General features: G+C 45.6%; 1 protein-coding gene across 1 annotated transcript in view; it reads right to left on the bottom strand.

Annotated features, from left to right (window-relative positions):
- Nucleotides 1-10,550: 10,550 nt before the first annotated feature.
- Nucleotides 10,551-23,158, bottom strand: part of LOC116986652 (chitinase-3-like protein 1) — a 33,281-nt gene continuing 20,673 nt past the window's right edge. Inside the window, exons 10-13 of the mRNA XM_033042225.1 lie at nucleotides 18,806-18,922; nucleotides 16,520-16,655; nucleotides 10,873-10,976; nucleotides 10,551-10,751 (exon numbers count right to left, since the gene is read on the bottom strand). Of these exons, the coding sequence (XP_032898116.1) occupies nucleotides 10,551-10,751; nucleotides 10,873-10,976; nucleotides 16,520-16,655; nucleotides 18,806-18,922 (558 nt within the window). The remainder of the gene's footprint in view (nucleotides 10,752-10,872; nucleotides 10,977-16,519; nucleotides 16,656-18,805; nucleotides 18,923-23,158) is intronic.

Below are 23,158 nucleotides of genomic sequence, written 5' to 3'. Positions count from 1 at the left end.
TACAAAATTCTTAATGGGTTGGACAGGCTAGATGCAGGAAGATTGTTCCCGATGTTGGGGAAGTCCAGAACAAGGGGTCACAGTTTAAGGATAAAGGGGAAATCTTTTAGGACCGAGATGAGGAAAACATTTTTCACAGAGTGGTGAATCTCTGGAATTCTCTGCCACAGAAGGTAGTTGAGGCCAGTTCATTGGCTATATTTAAGAGGGAGTTAGATGTGGCCCTTGTGGCTAAAGGGATCAGGGGGTATGGAGAGTTGGATGATCAGCCATGATCATATTGAATGACGGTGCAGGCTCGAAGGGCTGAATAGCCTACTCCTGCACCTATTTTCTATGTTTCTATGTTCTGAAGCCTGCTTAGACGTTAGTTGGATATGGGGGATGTTGGTGCTTCTCCAGAAGTTTGTCGACCTCCAAGCGAATTTGCCAGCAGTGTTTCAAGTCAAGTCAGATTTATTCATCATGTGCACCATAAAGGGCAGTGAAATGAACTTGCCAACGACTGTACAATTTAAAAAAAAAGAACACACAATACACTATAAAAATTTAACACTAACATCCACCACCACAGCATTCATCACTGTGGTGGAAGGCTCAAAGTTTAGTCAGTCCTCCTCCATTTTCCCCTGTGGTCGGGACAGCAAGGTAAGTCCTGAATCGGTGCTTCCCTACCGGAGACCGCGGCTTCAAGATGGTGCAGGTCGCAGGCCGGTGGTCGAAGATCTAAAGTCCCCACCATGCCACAGTTAAAAGCACCATAGACTGCAGGGCTGGGGGTCGGAGCTCTTCTCCAGGGATCCCTGGCGAAGGATCACGCTCTGGATGCAAGTCCCAGCCGCGCCCGCGGTTAGGCCGCGGGCCGGTGGTCGGAGCTCTTCTCCTCCGGGGTCTCCAATGAGGGATCCCAGGTTCCGGACGCTGCGCCAGCTGGAAGCGCCGCCGTCCGCGGCTTCTTGATGTGATGTAGGACGCGGGCCGGCGGTCGGAGCTCTTCTCCTCTGGGGTCTCCAAAGAGGGATCCCAGGCTCCGGACGCCATGCCAGCTGGAGCTCCGCAGTCCGCGGCTTCAGGCTGCCGCGGGCCAGCGAACGGAGCGCTCGTCCGCTCCGCGATGAAAAAGTCTACGCTGCGCTCATTGCTGAAGCCCCGGGCGAGTCTCCGGGAAAGGCCGCACCAATCCTTTGTGTAAGACCGCGAGGGAGGCGACATGGAAAAAGTTGCCTCTCCGTGGAGGAGGCGACCAAAGTGGTTTCCCCCCTAACCCCCCCACACAGGGCACACCGAAACATTGAAAACACACATTGGGACATACTTAAAAAAACAAAAGTAGAAAAAACTAACACGCTGTTGGCAGGGCAGCCGGCCCGCAGCGCCCCCACCCATCTGCCAAACCATTAACCCCGGCAATGCCGAAAGAGTTCAGCCATCCACCCATTTGAATCCCTGCAGACATTTTATATACCTTTAGATAGATTTCATTGAGTTAAATCCCATGCAGGGGGTTAGGTACGTGCTTGGCATCATTTATGTTGTATCTCAATGGGTAGAGGCATTTCCTGCAGGAAAAATGATAGCACTTCAGTCGCTAAGCTTTTTTTTTTTTCTTCTGCTTTTTAAGCTTCTAATGAAGCAAGTCATGACTTGATTTGGAATCACTCGCCTTCTCTCCAGCGACAATGGTTCACATTTCACAGGAACAATCGTCAAGGAAATGCGCAAGGGACTCCAGATTGACCAATCTTTCAACTGCAACTACCACCCTCTCTCTGTCTGTGGGACTTGTTGAATTATATAATGGAATGCTCAAGAACAGACTTGCACAAATATGTGCAGAAACTGGTCTGAAATGTGTTGATGCCCTGCCCTTGGTTTTAAAATTACCAGTCTCTCTCATGACGTTTTGTTGGGCTGGTCGCTGCGCTTTACCTTTTCTGCTCCTTTTGCGGTGAAACAAATGGACATTAACCAGATGAATAAGGATATGCTCAGCTACTGTATTGCTCTAACCAAATGCATTTCCAGCTTTCATTCTCAGGTGAAAGAGACAGATTGACCCAGCAGATAGGAGGTGCCACTCTAGAACCTGACGATTTAATTCACATCAAAGCTTTTAAGCGTAAAACCAACCTGCTCCCCTGCTTTGAGGAACCCTTCCAAGTCCTTTTTGACTACGAATACAGCGGTCAAAGTCAAAGAACGTCCTACATGGGTCAAGGCGTCACTTTGAAAATAACAAGGCCACACCACAGCATTAAGACAACCGCATGGAGGAAATCTGTGACTGAGGAATGTGGACTTTGTGGACTCTTGCCATTCTGATGTTGTTCTAAAAGACAAAAAGGAGTGAGTGTAGAAGTCCCAAAAGCTGTTGAAGGTGTACAATTCATTAATGCATTAAACAAAGCTGCCAGTTAGTATCTGTTATTGAACGTATTCATTTTCCCTACCTTTGAACTCTGCTCCATGTGGAGTTCAGAGGAATAGAATAGATGCCCATTATTGTCATTCAATTTGGTCTGAACAAAATTGCATTTTCTAGTTTTTACATTACAAAAAACCCAAGACCCACACTTAACAGTTTACATAAACATCCATCACAGTGAATCTCCAACACCTCCTCACTGTGATGGAAGGCAAAGTCTTATCTCTTCCCTTTGTTCTTCTCCCGCGGTCCAGCAGTCCAACTGCAACGTCGAGGCTACTGGGGCTTCGATGTTAAAGCCCCTGGCGGGCGATGGTAGGTCCTGTGGCCATTAAGCCACGCCGGGCGATGTTAGGCCCCGCTCCGAGTCCTTTAAACCCCGTGATTCCAGCGGGAGAAGTTGTCGTTGCGGGAGCTCTGAAAAGAGCTCCCAGTGTTCCTGTCCACCGGGCTTGCGGCGAATCTCAGAAGCTCCAAGGTCAGGTCGCAGCCGTGCGCCACCACAGCTCTTCCCGCTCCGAAGACGGCCAGCTCCGCGATGTCAGTTCCGCAGGCTCCGCGACTGGACTCCACGGGTTGATCCCGGCCGGCTCCACCATGTTAGGCCCAACGACATCGGAGACCCGACAGGGAAAAAGCCGTGTCCCCGTACAGGGAAGAGACTAACGGTTTCCCCCACATCCTCCCCTCCACCCCCACATATACACAGCTAAAAAATAATAAAAACTAGGCTCAAGACATACATTTAACGACAAAAAAAAAAAGACAGACAACTGTAGTCGAGCCGCTGCCGTCGGCACCGCCACACCACCCAGCTAGTATTTGCTATTTAACATACCCACTGTCATTACCATTATACCTTCAATACATACAGACTTGCTATTAACACGTTTATTGTCACAACCTTAGAACTCCTGTGTGCGAATTTCAGAGGACGCCAACTAGTATCAGTTGTCAACATGTTCATTGTCCTTACCAACACATGCCGGTATTTGCTAGTAAAGTCCCACTTTCACAACCTTCTTTACTCGTGGACATTTTTCATCATGCTAGAAAAACGCCCCGACCTACTTGATGCCACGAGCACCTACGACTAGCATCACGGCCTGCTACGACTATGCTCCGAGTACGAGTCACATCTGAGCCTTATGTCCCAAGTTTAATTAACACCATTTCCTGACTAATGTGGATTCTCTTCAGTTCCTCCCTACCACTAGATCCTTGGTCCCCACGTATTTCTGGGAGATTGTTTGTGTCTTCCTTAGTGAAAACAGAACCAAAGTATTTGTTTAAATGTTCTGCCATTTCCTTGTTTCCCATTATAAATTCACCTGTCTCTGATTGCAAGGGACCTTAATTTGTCAGGATGCCAGGACTTGATGACTGAGCTATAGGGGGAGGATGAGCAGGCTAAGGTTTTATTCCGTGGAGTGCAGGTGGATGAGAGGTGTACAAAATTATGAGGAACAGATTGGGTAAATGCACGGAATGTTTTGTCCAGAGTAGGGGAATCGAGAACCAGAGGACATAGGTTTAAGGTGAGGGGGGTAGGATTTAATGGGAAACTGAGGGGTAACTTTTTTTTACACAAAGGGTGGTGGGTGTATGGAACAAGCTGCCAGAGGAAGTAGTTGAGAAAGTTTATGAAACATTTAGACAGATACATGGATATGGTAGGTTTAGACGGATATGGGCTAGAGCAGTAGAACTAGTGTAGATAGGGCATGTTGGTCAGCATGGGCAAGTTGCCGAAGAGCCAGTTTCCACGCTGTATGACTGTGCTGTACAACACAAAAATATCTGAACATAAAAAATTATGCTTACTCAGCCATTATAGGCACTTCGTAACTAGCATCAATGATGTCTTTAGTAATAGCCACGACAGCTGAAAGCAGGAATGTAGATTTCCTTGAGCTTTCTCCTTCATTTATAAAAGCAACTTTCATTTCCTGGGGGTACATATAACTGAATAAATAATATTAAATTCCACGATCTGAGCATTATCAAACTAAATTCCATTATCTGATTCCATGATCTGAGCAGATGTTTATCAAGATGGCTGATCACCAAAATTATATCCATCCCTTCATCAGATCCATGCCCCTTCCAACAAGCAAATATTCCATTGGGTGTTGAAGATATATCCATCAATACTGCAGTGATTAAACTTGGAAATTATCAAAAATAGTGAAGTTATGCAGATATTTCAGATACATGGGGAGGGATAATTGAATCAGTTCCATCAGAAAATGATGGTGAGATATTAAAATTGCAGCATTATCAGGCAACAAGCACAAGCTTAATGGATTCTTAATTGTAGATGTTTAGTACTTTCCGATGAGTGTAGGTTTTTGATAGTAGAGAGCCACTCCTGAAAGAGGTCCAGGACGTTGTGAAGAGAGCAAGAGCTGGCTCAGCCCCTGGCTCGAGCAGAGTCCCCTACAGGGTCTACAAGAACTGCCCCTTGTTACTGAAACGGCTGTGGAAGATCCTGAAAGTCATCTGGAGGAGAGGAAAAGTGGAGCAGCAGTGGCGATTCGCTGAAGGAGTCTGGATCCCAAAGGAGGCAGATCCCAAGATCGATCAGTTCAGAATCATCTCCTTGCTAAGCGTTGAAGGCAAGATTTTCTTCAGCATAGTGGCGAGGCGGCTGACCAACTTCCTCTCTAGCAATGGCTACATTGACAGCTCAGTGCAAAAGGGAGGCTTGTCTGGAATGCCGGGGTGTCTAGAGCACACGGGAGTGGTGACCCAGCTCATCAGAGAAGCCAGGGAGAACAAGGGTGACCTGACAGTGCTCTGGCTTGACCTGGCCAACGCCTACAACTTCATCCCGCACAAGCTGATCCAGACAGTCATGGCCAAGCATCATGTGCCGGGCCAAATGGCAGATCTCATCCTGGACTATTACAACCAGTTCAGCATGAGAGTCTCATCAGGGTCAGTAACATCAGAGTGGCACAGACTGGAGGTTAGGATCATCACAGGCTGTACCATCTCTGTGATCCTTTTTGCCTTGGCGATGAACATGATCATTAAGTCTGCTGAGCCAGAGTGCCGGGGCCCACGGAGCAAGTCAGGAATGCGCCAACCACCAATCAGGGCCTTCATGGACGACTTGACTGTCACCACTGAGTCAGTGCCAGGAGGCAGGTGGATCCTGCAGGGGTTGGAGAAACTGATTGGATGGGCAAGGATGAGGTTTAAGCCAGGAAAATCAAGGTCACTGGTGCTGAAGAAGGGCAAAGTCATGGACAGGTTCCGCTTCAGCATCGAAGGGACACCAATCCCAACTGTCTCCGAAAGGCCAGTGAAGAATCTTGGCAAGGTGTTTAACAGCAGCCTGAAGGATACAGCATCTGTCCAGGCAACCTGTCAGGAACTGGAGAGTTGGTTGAGAGAAGTGGCCCGGTCAGGGCTTCCCGGCAAGTTCAAGGCTTGGATTTACTAGCATGGTATCCTGCAAAGGACACTCTGGCCACTGCTTGTCTACAAAGTCCCAATATCGATCGTAGAGAGATTGGAGAGGAAAGTCAGCAGCTTTCTCAGAAGGTGGCTGGGACTGCCCAGGAGCCTTAGCAGCATCACCCTTTACGGAAATAACACCAAGCTCCAGCTGCCCCTGGAGGAAGAGTTTAAGGTGACTCGGGCCAGAGAGGTGATGCTGTACAGGGACTCCAACGACCCCGAGGTGGCTCAAGCAGGGGCGGAGGTGAAAACTGGGAGGAAGTGGAGAGCCGGCGAAGCCATGCTGCAAGCAGAGTCCCAGATACGCCACAGAGTCCTGGTGGGAGCAGTGACTCGGGGAAGAGCAGGCCTGGGAATCTTCCCATCTCCCCAGTTTAACAAGGCCAAGGGGAAGGAGAGGTGCTGGCTGGTCCAGGAGGAAGTGAGGGCAGTGGTGGAGGAGAGGTGTACCAGAGCAGTTGGATTGAGGCAGCAGGGAGCCTGGACAAGGTGGGAGCAGGCCATGGACCGAAAAGTCACATGGACTGAGCTCTGGCAGGCTGAACCACAGCGCATCAAGTTCCTGGTCCAGGCAGTGTATGTCCTGCCCAGCCCATCTAACTTCTTCATCTGGGGCAAAGCGGAATCTCCAGATTGCCCGCAATGCTCAGGCAAGGGGACATTGGAACACATCCTGAGCTGTTACCCAAAGGCTCTTGGGCAGGGCCGGTACACATGGCGTCACGACCAGGTTCTCAAACCCATTGCAGAAGCCATCAGCATGGGAATCAGCAGCTGCAGACAAGAACGCCCCACCACCCAGATGATCACCTTCGTGACGGCCAGAGTGCAGCTGCCAAGAACCACAGCAGCCAGGAATCTGTCAGGAATCCTGGCGACTGCGCAGGACTGGCAGCTTTCCGTAGACCTGGTGAAACAGCTGAAGTTCCCACAGCACATTGCCACGACCACCCTGAGGCCAAATATCCTCCTGGTCTCAGAGGCGATCAAAAACATTGTCTTGTTAGAACTGACAGTGCTGTGGGAGGACCGTCTGGAGGAGGCCCACGAGAGGAAAATGGCCAAATATGAAGAGCTGGTCATAGACTGCCGCAAGCAGGGCGAGATGGCTCTGGATCAGGAGAGGAGGTCCATGGGGAGGAGCGAATGCCACCTGAACACAAGTCGTGGTCTGATCAACCACGGCTGAGTCGCCTGGGTGAGGGTGTCTGATGTTGAAAGACCCGAAACACCCAATGACCCCCAGGTTACATCACTGATGATGTGTTCAGGAGCATCTATCGATGTATTTGTATCAATTTGGTGCCATCTTAACTAATTTTAATCATACAATTTTGGTTAAGAAGGCTGGATTCAGTGGTTAAAAAATGATATACTATTGGAATATAATTTATTTGTGGTCACTGGGATTATCTGAAAAATCACCACCACTGAATCTTCCACCTTTGATGAATCATCTTTTATGAAACCAAGACATTATTCCAAATCTATATTCTATTGTTTCCAGAAACTATTTTGAGGGTTGAAACAGCTGTTTTAGGTTTCATAGAACTATTTCAAGGCAAAGAGAGGGAGAGATGTGTCCTTCCTTGCCCACTACCAATATTCCCCAACTGGATTTCATTCTTGAGAATCTGAAAATGACTGGATCTACCCAATTAATCCAGTGGTAGAGACAGGAAGGTGTTGTCTAGAAATTGATTGGTGCCTTGAGTGACATATAATTGATCAGTGTGGAATCAACCAACCACCATTTAGGTTGTGGACATGCCATAAACAAAATGAGCACCTACAAGTCTTAAAATATCAGGCATTACTGAATCCTGAGTGTTGCACATGAACAAAATACACACTGGAGATCTAGGCAATAGTGGTGGAACCTGTGATTGCCAAGATGGTGTTGTTGGGGAGGGGGATAACATTGATGTCAGGGGCAAACAATTACCATATTATAGGGAGGTTTAGCAGTTTGCATTGGTCTCTTGCTTAACATCCCATCTCGTTTTTTTTTGTGCCACATAACAAGAAAACCCAGTATATTTGCAGAACTTTTCAATAACTCAAACCCAAATTGGTTTCTCTCATGCCAACTGGTCTACTTCCCCGTGGCCGGCCAGAGGGGAGACGGTGCGGATGCGACTAGCAGCTTCCTGGATGGCAGCGTCTGGGTGGGGCGGTTTCCTCCAGAGCGGGGTCGAGTTTTCAGTGAACCTTCGTGGACGCTTGGGGCAATTCTGTGCAGTTACCTTCCGATCCTCCACAGGAACCGCTCTCATAGGCAGCCCTGCCTCGCCTTTGTCCGGCTGTCCTTCCCAAATCTGCTGGAAAATTGACTCCAGTCTGTCCATTCCCTGATGCTGCCTGACCCTCCAACACTTTGTGTTTTGCTCAAAATTCCAGTATCTGCAATTCCTTGTGTCTTCCTTCAACTAACAGTGCAGATGTGGCAAGCAGTCTTTAAATTGAGCATTTTAATGTTACATTTGCATTTTTTAAAGGATACATTTATTAAATCAATTTGAATATGATGAAATTGAAAGGAATCAATATTTTTAAATAACATACCAGACTACAAAGTACAAATTCGGTAAAATGGAAGAAAAGTTCCTGGTCATCAAAGACAGTATAATATCACTAACTATAATTAAAAAAAAAAAATATGCAGCATCAATAAATGTATTAAAACACACTATTTACCAAATGAAAATCCTTGCAAATGCTTATTTGAATGCACCCTTTGGCTTAGTTTTGTCAGTCTCGTACAGATAGGTCCTTCGAACCAACTTGCTCATGCTGACAAAAATGCCCCATCTTTTTGTCCCACCTCTCTGCATTTGGCCCATATCATTCTAAACCATTCCTATCCATGTATCTGTCCAAATGTATTTTAAATGTTGTTATTTATTGGCAGTTCATATACACATCACCCTGTGTGGGGAAAAGGTTGCCCCTTGGGTTACTATTAAATCTTTCCCCACTTACCTTAAACCTATGAGGGGGACCTCATTGAAACTTACCAAATAGTGGAAGGCCTGGATAGAGTGGATGTACAGAGAATTGGGTTAGGAGGGAGAGTTAGATCAGCCATGATTGGCCTAATTCTGCACCTATATGTCCTTCGTTGATTGGACAAGATTATAATTCCTACGAATGTTGATAGGAATAAATGATTTCAGGAGCATTTTGTCAACTGGCTGATGGTGATTATTAAGAGCACATTTATCAAATATATTTGTTGCAGAGTATAGGAACTTTCTGAAAATGCTAGCCGATTTAAGGACATTTCAAAAGTATAATGTCCAGTAAGGTGGATATTTCCAAACTACTTTCCAAACACATTTGTATTGTGGTTCACAGTAATGCTATTCAAATTACCCTTTGGTTAAATAGTTTGGTTTGTAGATTTCTATTTCACAAAATTTTTAATGAAAAACCCAATCAACAAACTTCTTCCTCAATTGTGTTATGGAGGATCGGGCAAAGTCCACAAGCTGAAGTTCTAAATTGGAGCAAGGCCAACTTTGGTGGCATTATAGACAGGAACTTGCAAAATACAATTGGAGTAGTTTTGTGGGCAAAAGCACTTTTGGAAAGTGCGATGCCTTTACGTGTTGTAGTTACAGTTAGATTTCCAGGTATGCATGTTCATGTTCGAGTGAAGGACAAGGCAATTAAGAATAAGGAAGCCTGGATGATGAGAGAAATTTGTCAAAAACAAGATGGATGCATGGGACAGGTAAAGGCAGCTGGGATCAAGTGCACCCTGGAGGAATTTCAGGAATTAAGGAGTAAACTGAAAAAGATCAGAAGGGCAACAAGGGGCCAGGAGATAGCTCTGGTGGGTAGCATTAACGGTAGATGCACAGAGACTCTTGCCCAGAGTAAGGGAATCGAGGACCAGAGGACATAGGGTGAAGGGGAAAAGATTTTATAGGAATCCAAGTGGCAACGTTTTCACAAAGGGTGGTGGGTGTATGGACAAGCTGTCAGAGGAGGTAGTTGAGACTGGGACTATCCCATAGGTTCAGAAACAGTTAGACAAGTATATGGCTAGGACAGGTTTTGAGGCATATGGACCAAATGCTGGCAAGTGGGACGAGTGTAGCTGGGACATTGTTGGCCATTGTGGGCAAGTTGGACCGAAGGGCCTGTTTCCACACTATCACTCTATGACTGTTCAGAAAAAAGGAGGCATGGGTCAGGTATAGATAACTGGCATCAAGTCTATCCGGAGAGGGGTATAGGGAAATTAAGAACAAATGCACGAAAGGCAAAAGGTGGCATGCATATGCGTTTGAGGAAACAATGAGATTTAATGTATATTAAGGGGGAAATGGTAAACAGGGAGAGAATAAGTGAGTTCGGTATTCCGACTGAGCATGCCCAGTTCAAAGTTCACTATGCATAAACGGTCATGGAATGCAGTGGACCTTGTTTTCTTATGTTATTTCCAACTGATTCTTCTAGGTAAGAAAATATTGCTTTCAAACTATGAAAGTTTATTTATTGTTCCTTTGTTAAAAGCCAAGATTATTTTGTCGTTTTTATTGCTTTATGATGTTTTGGTGAGTGAGCGAGATCATGCTCGTCTGTGATCGGTGTCGGGTCTGTTGAGTTGCTCTGAGGCCGTCCCCGTCCCCTACCAGAAAGTTCGCTTCTATCCGGGGGCAGCCAGAGGTGTTGGGCCAGGCCGGGCTTGCAGCCAGCGCGGGGAGGAGGCCGAGTTGTTGCAGCGCTTTGTGTGTATCCCCGTTGATGGCTGGTGCTCGGTTTCGCCGGCACCAGGGGGGTTGGCTGGCGGTCCGCGGCCCATCAGGGAGCTGGTTTCTTCTCCGGGCTGGCTGTGGGCCTGGGGCCGCTGGTGTCGTTGGTCACAGCCAGTGCAGAGAAGAAGCGGCAACTCCAGCCCAACTCCGTTTCCCGGCAGGCCAGGGACCGCCAGCCAACCCCCCCGGCGCCAGAGAAAGCCGAGTACCAACCATACACACAAAGCTCTTCAGCAACTCGGCCTCCTCCCCGCGCTGGCTGCAAGCCTGGCCCGGCCCAACACCTCCGGCCGCCCCCCGGACAAGGACGAGACACCCTGGAGGGGATGGGGATGGCCCAACAGCAACTTAACAGACATGGGCCCGACACCGACCACGTATGATCTCGCTCACTAACCAAAGCATAATAAAGCAATAAAAACGACAAAATAATCTTGGCTTTTAACAAAGGAACAATAAATAAACTATTTCATAGTTTGAAGTCAATATTTTTTACTTAGAAGAATCAAAGCTGGGAAAAACAGAAGACATTTCCAGGGCTGTTTATGCAGTGACCTTTGACCTGAGGATGCGCAGTCGGAATACCAAGCTCGCTTATTAGGCCCCTCAGCAACCAAATAGTCATCTGTGCATGAAAGCATAGTTTCCTGGGCATGATCAAGTATATCCAATGACACTGGGAAGCTAGAGTGCAGGCTGAGTTATATCAATCATCATTAGACATAGGTGAGGTGCCACAAGACTGCAGAGGTCCTTATGTTGTGCCCCTATTTAAGAAGAGCTACAAAGAAAAACCTGGGTTGGTCTAACATCTTATAGCAGTTACTGGAGAGGATTCAGAGTATTAAGAAATACATACACTTGAAAAACAGAGATTGATTTGGGATAGTCCACATGGTTTTGTGCGTGGGAAATCATGTCTCACTAAATGAGTTGAGTTCTTTGAAGAATTAATCACATAGGTTGATGAGGGCAAAGCAGTAGGTGTAGTTTATATGGCCTTTATTTTATATTTCAAGGTTTGGATGGGAATATTCAAGGCATGATTACTATGTTTGCAGATTACATCAAAATATGTGTATCTTGGACCATGAAGATTGTTATCTAGAGACTGTGGCAATCTTTTAGAGGTGTACATAATCATGAGGGAACAAGATAGGGTGAATCTTTTACCCAAAGTAGGCGAATCAAGAACTAAAAGGCATAGATTTAAGGTGAGTTGAACAATTCAATAGGAACCTGAGGGCTAATTTTTCACAAAAAGACTGGTTGGTATATGGAAAGAGATCATTAGATAGGTACATGGATAGGAAAGGTTTAGAAGGATGTGGGCCAGGAGCAGACAAATGCTACTAGCTTGAATAAGGCATTCTGGTTACACGGGCAGATGGGCCAAAAAGTCCAGTTCCATGTCAAATGACTCAATGACTCTAAGACTTAAATATCATTTATATTATTCACATTGGGTTGGTTTTGCATTCTCCTAATTTTCCATAGTCCTCAGAACCTAATAAAGCAGTATTCAGTATTTTAAATGGTTATTTTTGTGGTTATTATATGGTTTATACCACATTTTTAAATAGGGTATGTCACTTTTTCTGATTTATCTCTGCAGCATTAAGTTTGAGATTTTGTTCACCAACAGTCCAATGAGTAATATATGCACTTTCAATGAAATCCCCAACACAGACATGTTTTCCAGATCAGGGTCCTTGGAAGGATTTGTTGTCTCATCTCCATCGTCGTCGCCTTAGCACAGAAAAATTAATTATTTTGATCACTACCAACACTATTTTACATTAAAAAAAATTAGGTTATCTTACTATAAAACATATTTTTCATTTTTAAAATCTGATAACTCTAACCGCAATTTAGGGGTGGCACAATGATGCAGTGGTAGGAATGCTGTCTTTCAGCGCTAGACCCGGGTTTGATCCTAGACTATGGGTGCTGTCTGTACAGGGTTTGCACGTTCTCTCTGTGACAGCGTGGGTTTTATCCGGGTGCTCCGGTTTCTTCTCACATTCCAAAGTTATGCAGGTTTGCAGGCTAATTGGCCTCTATAAATTGTCCCTCGTGTAGGGCCGAACTAGTGTTAGACACAAAATGCTGGAGTAACAGCAGGACAGGCAGCAGCTCTGGAGAGAAGGAATGGGTGACGTTTCGGGTGGAGACCCTTCTTCAGACTGAGATTCAGGGGAGAGTGAAAGTAGAGATATGGAAGGGTACATAGGAAGAAGACTAGAGGGGATGATGCCAGCGTATGTAATGGATATTTCCAAGAGTTTATGAGTGCTGATACTGTTGTGATCATTGTGGTCATGTCCAACTGCTAACTGCATTTTGTTGTCTCTGTACTGTACACTGACAATGACAATTAAAGTTGAATCTGAATCTGTTCGTCCAGCCATCCATCTCTAAAACACTTGTCTTGTTTCTATCTATCTATGCGTGTTTGCCCATGTGATCCTGGAACTACGCCAAAACTATACACGATAGCGCTAAAATGTTTGCACCACCTTACTCACCGTTGTCCTGTGGTCGTTTGTGTCAAGTTTCTTTCAGATTGATGTTATATTTCACAAGTCATTGACATTTAAAAGTTTACAAAACCCCACCTTGAGAAAGAATTACTTCAACACTTCAGTGCTGGCAGTTACAGCTATGACGTCACAATGGAATCTCATTTGTAACAATGTGCCAATCATAGAACACTTCATCCTATCATAGAACACTCCTGGCAGCAAAGGCTTAAACAGGAGTGGGAGAGGGCAAGGGAAGTGGAATTGGAAGTGCTGGGGGAGGCAGGGGAAGTGGAATTAGAATTAAAAAAAAAATTCTGACAGCAAGTGCTTGCATTTTTTTTAACACTTAAAAAGAGGGAGGATGAGGGGCTATGGGTGAGTGGTGGAATATTGCATTGGGGGAAGGGTTGCGTTGGGGGACCACACCTTGCATGTGTCTGCACACCTGTACATGGTACGAACACCATCATTAAGTATGCAGATGCTACAACGGTGATTGGCCTCATCAGCAACAACGATGAGTCGGCCTATAGGGAGAAGGTCCAGCTCCTAGCAGCATGGTGCGCTGACAACAACTTGGCCCTTAACTCCAAGAAGACCAAGGAGCTCATTGTAGACTTCAGGAAGTCTAGGGCCGCCACGCACACCCCCATCCACATTAACGGGACGGAGGTGGAACGTGTTTCCAGCTTCAGGTTCCTGGGGGTCAACATCTCCAATGACCACTCTTGGTCCCACAATACCTCAACTCTGGTCAAGAAGGCTCACCAGCGTCTCTTCTTCCTGAGGAGACTAAAGAAGGTCCATCTGTCTCCTCAGATTCTGGTGAAATTCTACCGCTGCACCATCCAGAGCATCCTTACCAAATGTATCACTGTATGGTATGGCAACTGCTCTGTCTTTGACCGGAAAGCACTGCAGAGGGTGGTGAAAATTGCCCAACGCATCACCAGTTACTCACTCCCCTCCATTGAGTCTGTCCAAAGCAAGCGTTGTCTGCGAAGGGCGCTCAGCATCGCCAAGGACTGCTCTCACCCCAACCACAGACTGTTTACCCACCTACCATCCGGGAGGCGCTACAGGTCTCTCCGTTGCCGGACCAGCAGGTTCAGGAACAGCTTCTTCCCTGCGGCTGTTACATTACTCAACACTGTACCTCGGTGATTGCCAATCACCCCCCCACCCCAGCCCTCCTCCCACCAGGAAAAAAAATACTATGACTGTATGCACGTAAATAGTTTTATTTATTGCTCATATTCTATGTCGCTCTTCTAGGGAGATGCTAACTGCATTTCATTGTCTCTGTAATGTACACTGCACAATGACAATAAAAGTTGAATCTGATTCTGACAGGGACCTATTGGGGAAACGGGCTGCGTTGAGGGAAAACGGGTGAGTGGTCATATCTTACTTTGAGGAACGGGTTGCGTTGAGGAACCAGGCCTCCCATTGGGGCTATGGGTGAGTGGTCGAATATTGCGTTGGGGAAACGGGTAAGTGATGGAAACGGGTTGCATTGGGGAAACGGGTTAGTGAAATATTGTGTTGGGGGAACAGGGCCCAACGGATCAGGGGGTAGGGAGGGGAGAGCGGTTATGGAGGGTGGGAGGGAAAGACTGAGGGTAGGGGAAAGGAGAGGGAGGGAGAGGTGAGGGACGGATTGGAGAAGGAGACGGGAGAGAAAAGGGAGGGTGAAGAGGGTGAGGGAGTGCTGGGGGATATGGGGAATTGAGCCGCACTTGGGGGCTATGGGTGAGTGGTGGAATATTGCGTTGGGGAAACGGGTTGTATTGGGGGACCAGGCCTCCCGTGTGACACGGACCCAATGGGTCCCACTTAGTCTAGTATCATATACCTATTAAAACTCTGATCTTGTATGTATATATGTGTATTAATACATCTTCACGAAAAAACTACGCGGTAACAATTAAAGATTTACATATTCTGGTTGACGTTTTTCCCGTTGAATCCAAAATCACCTTATCTGAAAATGTCATGCTTTATTTCTCGACATTACGGAAAATGTTTCAAAAATATCAAAAGACTTTGAATTTAAACGAGCAGCTCTCGCTGATGACGTCACAATGGGTCTGCTGGGCGCCCTCTCACACACAATCTTCCACGCGCTTCCAGTGACGTCACCTCCCCCACCCCGACCCCATCCCCCCGCCATTCAAAAGACGCAGAAAGAACGAGCCCGGAGATAGTTAGGCCCTGTACTGGAGTGGCCGAACTCGCGGTCCTCGGGTCGATGCCCGCCCGCCGCTTCGCTCGGAGTCATCGGGTCGACCTCCCTCCCTGCCCTGCCTCCCTCCCTTCCCCTCTGCCCCCCTCTCTAGGGAGTGGTGAGTATTGGGACCTACGGGAGAGTGGTGGAATATTGCGTTCTGGAACCAGCCCTCCCATGTGATGCCACGCCCCCCCCCACCCCTCTCCCTTCCTACCCCCTCACCCTCTCTACCCCTCCTCCCTATGCCTCTCTAGCCGCACCTGCGCAGTTGGGGGCTATATGTGAGTGGATAGGGCGGGGATGGGGTAAAAGAAGTGAATGAATATTAATATAATATCAAGGGGGGGAGTTAGTGTGTGTGTGTGTGTGTGGGGGGGGTGGTTAGTGTGTGTGACGCCACAGCCCCCCCCCCCCCTCCCAACAGGTCCCCTTGGTCTAGCATATTACTAAAACTTTCATCTTGTTTGTTTCTATGTGCAGATGTGTTTGATCCTGAAATTACACCAAAACGATACATTATGGTGCCCAAATATTTGCACCACCTTACTCACAATTGTCTTGTGGTGTGTTTTCAATAAGTTTCGTTCAGATTGATGTTATATTTTACAAGTTAACATTTTTAAATTGACAAAACCCCAATTTGAGAAAACTTTCTTCTGTGATTACAGCTATGATGTCACAATGGGATTATACCCCTGCTCGCAACAATGTTGCTATCCCAGCTAGCACTAGCAAGTGCAATTGCATTTAAAAAAATGTAAAAATGTGGGAGGGTGAATAAGGCGAAATGAGCAGCCCCTGCATCGTTGAGGGCTATGGGTGAGTGGTGGAATTTTGCATTGGAGGAACGGGCTGCGTTGGGGACACGGGTGGGTGGTGGAATATTGCGTTGAAGAACAGGTTGCGTTGGTGGACCAGGCCTCCCATGGGGGCTAAGGGTGAGTGGTCAAATATTGCTTTGGGGGAACGGGTTGCATTGGGGGACCAGACCTCCCATGTGACAGGGACCCAATGGTTCCACTTGGTATAGTAAATTAGTATATTTCTATGCATCTATCAATGCACATTACTGTAAAAATTTCAGATGCAAAAATTATATACCAACCTGAATTGTTTGAAAGCTCATTCTTCATCGTTTGCAATAGAGGACTTACACCTTGTTTACAATGGTTGTGTACATCATCAAAATCAAGTGTCCACACTAAAGCTCCTCCAAAACGTTGCTCCTTCGTCCACTTAATCTACAAAGATAAACTAACTGTTAGATACTTTAGAACCAGATTAGTACTCAACAATTTAATTATGCTGTCAAATTTGCTATATATATTGAATAGATACTTCCACATGCAACGAGGGATGCGAAAGAAGATGGAGGTACTCGGTGTTCAAATAGTTAGTTCTGTCGCTCTTAAAAGAATGCATCGCTAATGTAAATGGTCCTGATAAATATCAAAATCCCTCTGGTTTACAGGACACGATGCAGAACTCGAGATCCTTTAATGTGAGATCACGAGGAGCATTCCTGCTGATTAGTATCATATTCAATAAGTTGTATTTACTGAAAATCAAAAATATTGCATATGCTGTAAATCTGAAATATTTAAAAAAATGATAGTAACACTCAAGGGCAGCACAGTGGCAGAGAGCCACTGACAGTCTTCTCAAGCAACCAGACTAGCCTTGTGGGAAAACAAACGCAGTGAAAACTACCACCACGTAAAGATGCCAATCAAGGAACAGCCACTACCTGAACACAGGTGTGACTGGAAGACCTTGAAGTCCCTCAATAGGCTTTGTACAGGGATGGGCCAATGCAAGACCAATATGAGCAAATGGGACAATGCAGATGCGGCAGACACAGAATGTGAACGTGGAACATCTGTACAATCCATGCCACACCTAAGATGCCCATTTCTTGGTGAACAATGCTGTCTAGAAGATCTAGCGGTAGCAAACGAGAAGGCTGTCCACTGTGCAAGAGCCTGGCCAAATATTTGAAACATAGATGATGGACAAGAAAGAAGAAGATGGGGCCAGAAACCCGGCTTCGATCCAGACTACAGGTACTGTCTATGCGGAGTTTGTACGTACTCCCCATGACCATGTGGGTTTTCTCTGGATACTCCATATTCCCCCCACATTAAAAATACATGTAGGTTTGTAGGTTAATTGACTTGTGTAAATTGCCCAGTGTGTTGGATGCGAAAGTGGAATAACATGGTACTAGTGTGAATGGGTGATTGATGGTTCCACAAGGTCCCACATAAGAGATTAGTATACAAACTTAAAGCACATGGTATTGGGGGTTCAGTATTGATGTGGTGTCATGGTACACCAGTCATTGAAAGTAGGAACGCAGGTGCCGCAGGCAGTGAAGAAAGCAAATGGTATGTTAGCTTTCATAGCAAGAGGATTTGAGTATAAGAGTAGGGAGGTTCTACTGCAGTTGTACAGGGTCTTGGTGAGACCACACCTGGAGTATTGCGTACAGTTTTGGTCTCCTAATCTGAGGAAAGACATTCTTGCCATAGAGGGAGTACAGAGAAGGTTCACCAGACTGATTCCTGGGATGGCAGGACTTTCATATGAACAAAGATTGGATAAACTCGGCTTGTACACGCTGGAATTCAGAAGATTGAGGGGGGATCTTATAGAAACGTACAAAATTCTTAAGGGGTTGGACAGGCTAGATGCAGGAAGATTATTCCCGATGTTGGGGAAGTTCAGAACTAGGGGTCACAGTTTAAGGATAAGAGGGAAGTCTTTTAGGACCGAGATGAGAAAATCATTTTTTACACAGAGAGTGGTGAATCTCTGGAATTCTCTGCCGCAGAAGGTAGGTGAGGCCAGTTCATTGGCTATATTTAAGAGGGAGTTAGATGTGGCCCTTGTGGCTAAAGGGATCAGGGGGTATGGAGAGAAGGCAGGGATGGGATACTGAGTTGGATGATCAGCTATGATCATATCTAATGGCGGTGCAGGCTCGAAGGGCCGAATGGCTTACTCCTGCACCTATTTTCTATGTTTCTATGGTTGGTGTGCACTCGATAGGCCGAAACCCTGTTTCCACTCAGATTCTCCAAACTGTAACCACTGTATCTTTAGTTATGGAGCTCCAGGATTAGAACCAACAACAATGTTACAAAAGTAGACAACTTGACGATGAACCTACAAACAGTGCCTGTGTCAAAGATTTTATTCTCTATCTGCTCAGGACCATCTTTGTCAACACAAGTCAATACATTTACCACTTGCCTACCAAGGAAACCAACATGTTGTCAGTAATATTCAAAACTAGCGAATACCTGATTCATGAACAAATTAAAGATATTTTCTATAATTAACATAAATATCAGATCATAAAAACTGTTTCATAATAAATTAATCTTACTTTGGCAATAACACTTTCCTTGTCATCATAGCCCAGCCATACATCTCCCTTGACTGCATATGGAACCTTCTGATCTTCAATCCAATATCTTTTTGCTCCTTTCAAAAAGTCACATACCTGTTGAGGGGAAAGGTGGTGCATTGTTAGTACGTACAAGCCAATCCCTCTGAAGTTACTCGAGATGACCTGGAAGTTACTTTTGTGATGAAATTAACATGGAATGTATTGTTATAGCTACTGATTTGTGAATTAAAGAGACGAGTGACATTATATTTTCCTGATAATGACATCATGTTAAAAAAAGTCACAATATGAAGACCAGCCAGGCAGAGGGAGTATATCTGTAAGAGAATGCATTAATGTAATTCAAATCTCATATACCCTAAATTTCGCAACGGTTTTCTTGTTTATTTGGTTAAACTTCAGGTCATTATAGTTTGGTTGCCCTGGTATATGAAGGATGCCACTAAACTGGAAAGGGTACTAAAAAAGACTTACGAGAGTATTACCAGGTTTGGATGCTTTGAGTTATAAAGAGAGACTGGACATGTTGTCTACTTTCACGGGAGCTTGGGGGATTGAAAAGTGACGTTGTAGAGGTTTATAAAGCCAACTGGCCCTAATAATTCCATTCTCTTCCAAATACAAGCAAATCCGATCCCAAAGAATGCTCTCCAACAGCTTCTTGCCCCCGGCCTATAATTTCCTGGATTATATCTACTGTCCTTCTTCGACAAAGGAACAGCATCCTCCTCGCAGCTCACACTGCCACCCAGTTTTGTGTCATCCGCAAATTCAGAAATGTTACATTTAATTCCCTCATCTAAATCGTTAATATTTTAAACAACTGGGGTCCCAGCACCGAGCCTTGCGGCACCCCACTAGTCACTGCCTGCCATTCTGAAAAGGACCCTTTAATTCCTACTCTTTGCTTCCTGTCTGCCAACCAGTTCTCTATCCAAGATAGACACAAAATGCTGGAGTAACTCAGCGGGACAGGTTGTATTTCCGGAGAAACATAGAAAATAGGCGCCGCCATTCATTGTGATCATGGCTGATCGTCCCCTATCAATAACCCGTGCCTGCCTTCTCCCCATATCTCTTGACTCCACTAGCCCCTACAGCTCTATCTAACTATCTCTTAAATCCATCTAGTGACGGCCTCCACTGCCCTCTGTGGCAGGGAATTCCATAAATTCACAACTTTATGGGTGAAAACGTTTTTTCTCACCTCAGTCTTAAATGACATCCCCTTTATTCTAAGACTGTGGCCCCTGGTTCTGGACTCGCCCAACATTGGGAACATTTTTCCTGCATCTAGCTTGTCCAGTTATTTTATATGTTCCTAAAAGGTACCCCCTCATCCTTCTAAACTCCAGTGAATACAAGCCTAGTCTTTTCAATCTTTCCTCATATGACAGTCTCGCCATCCCAGGGTTCAATCTCATGAACCTACGCTGCACTGCCTCAATCACAAGGATGTTCTTCCTCAAATTAGGAGACCAAAACTGTACACAATACTCTAGATGTGGTCTCACCAGAGCCCTATACAACTGCAGAAGAACCTCTTTACTCCTAAACTGAAATCCTCTTGTTATGAAGGCCAACATTCCATTAGCTTTCTTCACTGCCTGCTGTACTTGTAAGCCAACATTCAGTGACCGGTGTACAAGGACACCCAGGTCTCGCTGCACCTCCCCCTTACCTAACCCCATTGAGATAATAATCTGCCCGCTTGTTTTTGCCACCAAAGTGGAAACCTCACATTTATCTATATTATACTGCATCTGCCCACTCACTCAACATGTCCAGGACACCCTGCAACCTCCTAACATCTTCTTCACAGTTCACACTACCATCCAGCTTTGTGTCATCCGCAAACTTGATAGTATTGCTCCTAATTCCCTCTTCCAAATCATTAATATATATGGTAAACAGTTGCGGCCCCAACACCGAGCCTTGTGGCACTCCACTCGCCACTGCCTGCCATTCTGAAAAGGACCCGTTCACTCCTACTCTTTGCTTCCTGTCTGCCAACCAATTTTCTATCCACGTCAACACCCCACCCCCAATACCATGTGATCTATTTTTAGTCACCAGTCTCCCGTGCGGGACCTTATCAAAGGCTTTCTGAAAGTCTAGATACACTACATCCACTGGCTCCCCTTCATCCATTTTACTTGTCACATCCTCAAAAAATTACAGAAAATTAGTCAAGCATGATTTTCCTTTCATAAATCCATGCTGACTTGGACTAATCCTTTTACTGCTATCCAAATGCCCCATTATTACCTCTTTAATAATTGACTCCAGCATCTTTCCCACCACCGAAGTCAGGCTAACTGGTCTGTAATTCCGTTTTCTCTCTCGCTCCTTTCTTGAAAAGTGGGATAACATTAGCTATCCTCCAATCCTGAATCTATTGAACATTGGAAAATGATCACCAATGCGTCCACTATTTCTAGAGCCACCTCCCTGAGGACCCTGGGATGCAGTCCATCAGGCCCCGGGGAGTCCCATTAGCCTACCCAATACTATCTCTTGCCTAATGAAAATTTATTTCAGTTCCTCGACCCCCTTAGATCCGCTGTCCTCCAGTACTTCTTGGAGATTGTTTGTGTCTTCCTTAGTGATGACAGATCCAAAGTACCTATTCAACACTTCTGCCATTTCCTTGTTGCCCATAATAATTTCACCCATGTCTGCCTTCAAGGGACCCACATTTGACTTTGCTACTCTTTTTCCCTTAACATATCTAAAGAAGCTTTTACTGTCCTTTATATTCCTGGCCAGCTTCCCTTCGTACTTCATCTTTTCAGTCGTATTGCCCGTTTTGTTTCCTTCTGTTGTCCTATGAAAGTTTCCCAATCCTCTGGTTTCCAGCTACCCTTTGCTGTGTTATACATCTTTTATTTTAGTTTTATTCTATTCCCAACTTCTCGTCAGCCACGGTTGCCTCCTACTCCCCTTAGAATCTTTCTTCCTTTTTGGAATGAAATGATCCTGTGTCTTCCGGATTATGCCAAGAAATTCCTGCCATTGCTGTTCCACCGTCATTCATGCTAGTATCCATTTCCAGTCTACCTTGGCCAGCTCCTCTCTCATGCCTTCATAATCCCCTTTGTTCAACTGCATCTCTGCCACTTCCAATTTAACCTTCTCCTTCTCAAATTGCAGATTAAAACTAATCATATTATGATCACTACCTCCAAGCGTTCCTTTACCTTGAGTTCTCTTATCAAATTTGGTTCATTGGACAACACTAAATCCTGAATTGCCTTTTCTCCGGTCGGCTCCATTACAAACTGCTCTAAGAATCCATATCGGAGGCATTCTACAAACTCGCTTTCTTGGGGTCCTGAACCAACCTGATTTTCCCAGTCTACCTGCATATTGCAATCCCCCATCACCACAGTGGCATTACCTTTGTTACATGCCAGTTTTAACTCCTGCTGCAACTTACACCCTACATCCGGGCTACTCTTTGGGGGTCTGTAAATAACACCAATTAGTGTCTTCTTGCCTTTGCAATTCCTCAATCCAGTGACTCTACCTCGTCAGTCCCTATGTCTTCCCTCGTAAAGGACTGAATTCCATTCCTCACCAGAAGAGCTACCCCCCCCCCCCCCCACCTTCCTGTCCTTTCTATAGGATGTATAACCCTGAATATTAAGTTCCCAGACCCGATCCTCCTGCAGCAACGTCTCGGTAATCCCCACAATGTAATATCTACCAACCTCTATCTGAGCCTCAAGCTCATCTACTTTACTTCTTATACTTCACACATTCAAATACAATGCTTTTAATTCCTTACACATCTCATCATTCACGTTGATCCCTACTACACTTGTGGTCTTCAGGTTTGCTGCTTCTTTTGGCCAATTTATATGCCTCTTTCTTGCCTTTAACACTATCCATGGCTTCCCTCGTCAACCGCCTTCCTGGTTTCGTCAGACAGGAATGAACAATTTCTAGAGTTCATCCATGCGGTCTTTAAATCTTCACATTGTATCTCCACTGTCAACTCTTTAAATATAATTTGCCAGTTTATCCCAGTCAATTCTCGTCTCATACCTTCAAATTCCCCTTTATTCAAGTTCAAGACACTTCAGGCAAATCCTTGGAAAGCGGTTGGACCTGATGGTATACCCAGTCGAGTTCTCAAAACTTGTGCAGACCAACTGGCTGGAGTTTTTGCAGACACTTTCAACCTCTCATTATTGAGGTATGAGGTTCTCACCTACTTTTGAGAGGGCATCAATAATACCAGTGCCCAAGAAGAGTAAGGTGACGTGCCTTAATGACTATCGACCAGTGGCACTAACGTCCACGGTGATGAAGTGCTTTCAGAGG

This window comes from Amblyraja radiata, chromosome 24 (genome assembly GCF_010909765.2).
Source record: "Amblyraja radiata isolate CabotCenter1 chromosome 24, sAmbRad1.1.pri, whole genome shotgun sequence".
NCBI classification, from domain to species: domain Eukaryota; kingdom Metazoa; phylum Chordata; class Chondrichthyes; order Rajiformes; family Rajidae; genus Amblyraja; species Amblyraja radiata.
The sequence above is the reverse complement of the archived record's forward strand: the minus strand, read 5'-3'. Positions and strand labels throughout refer to the sequence as shown.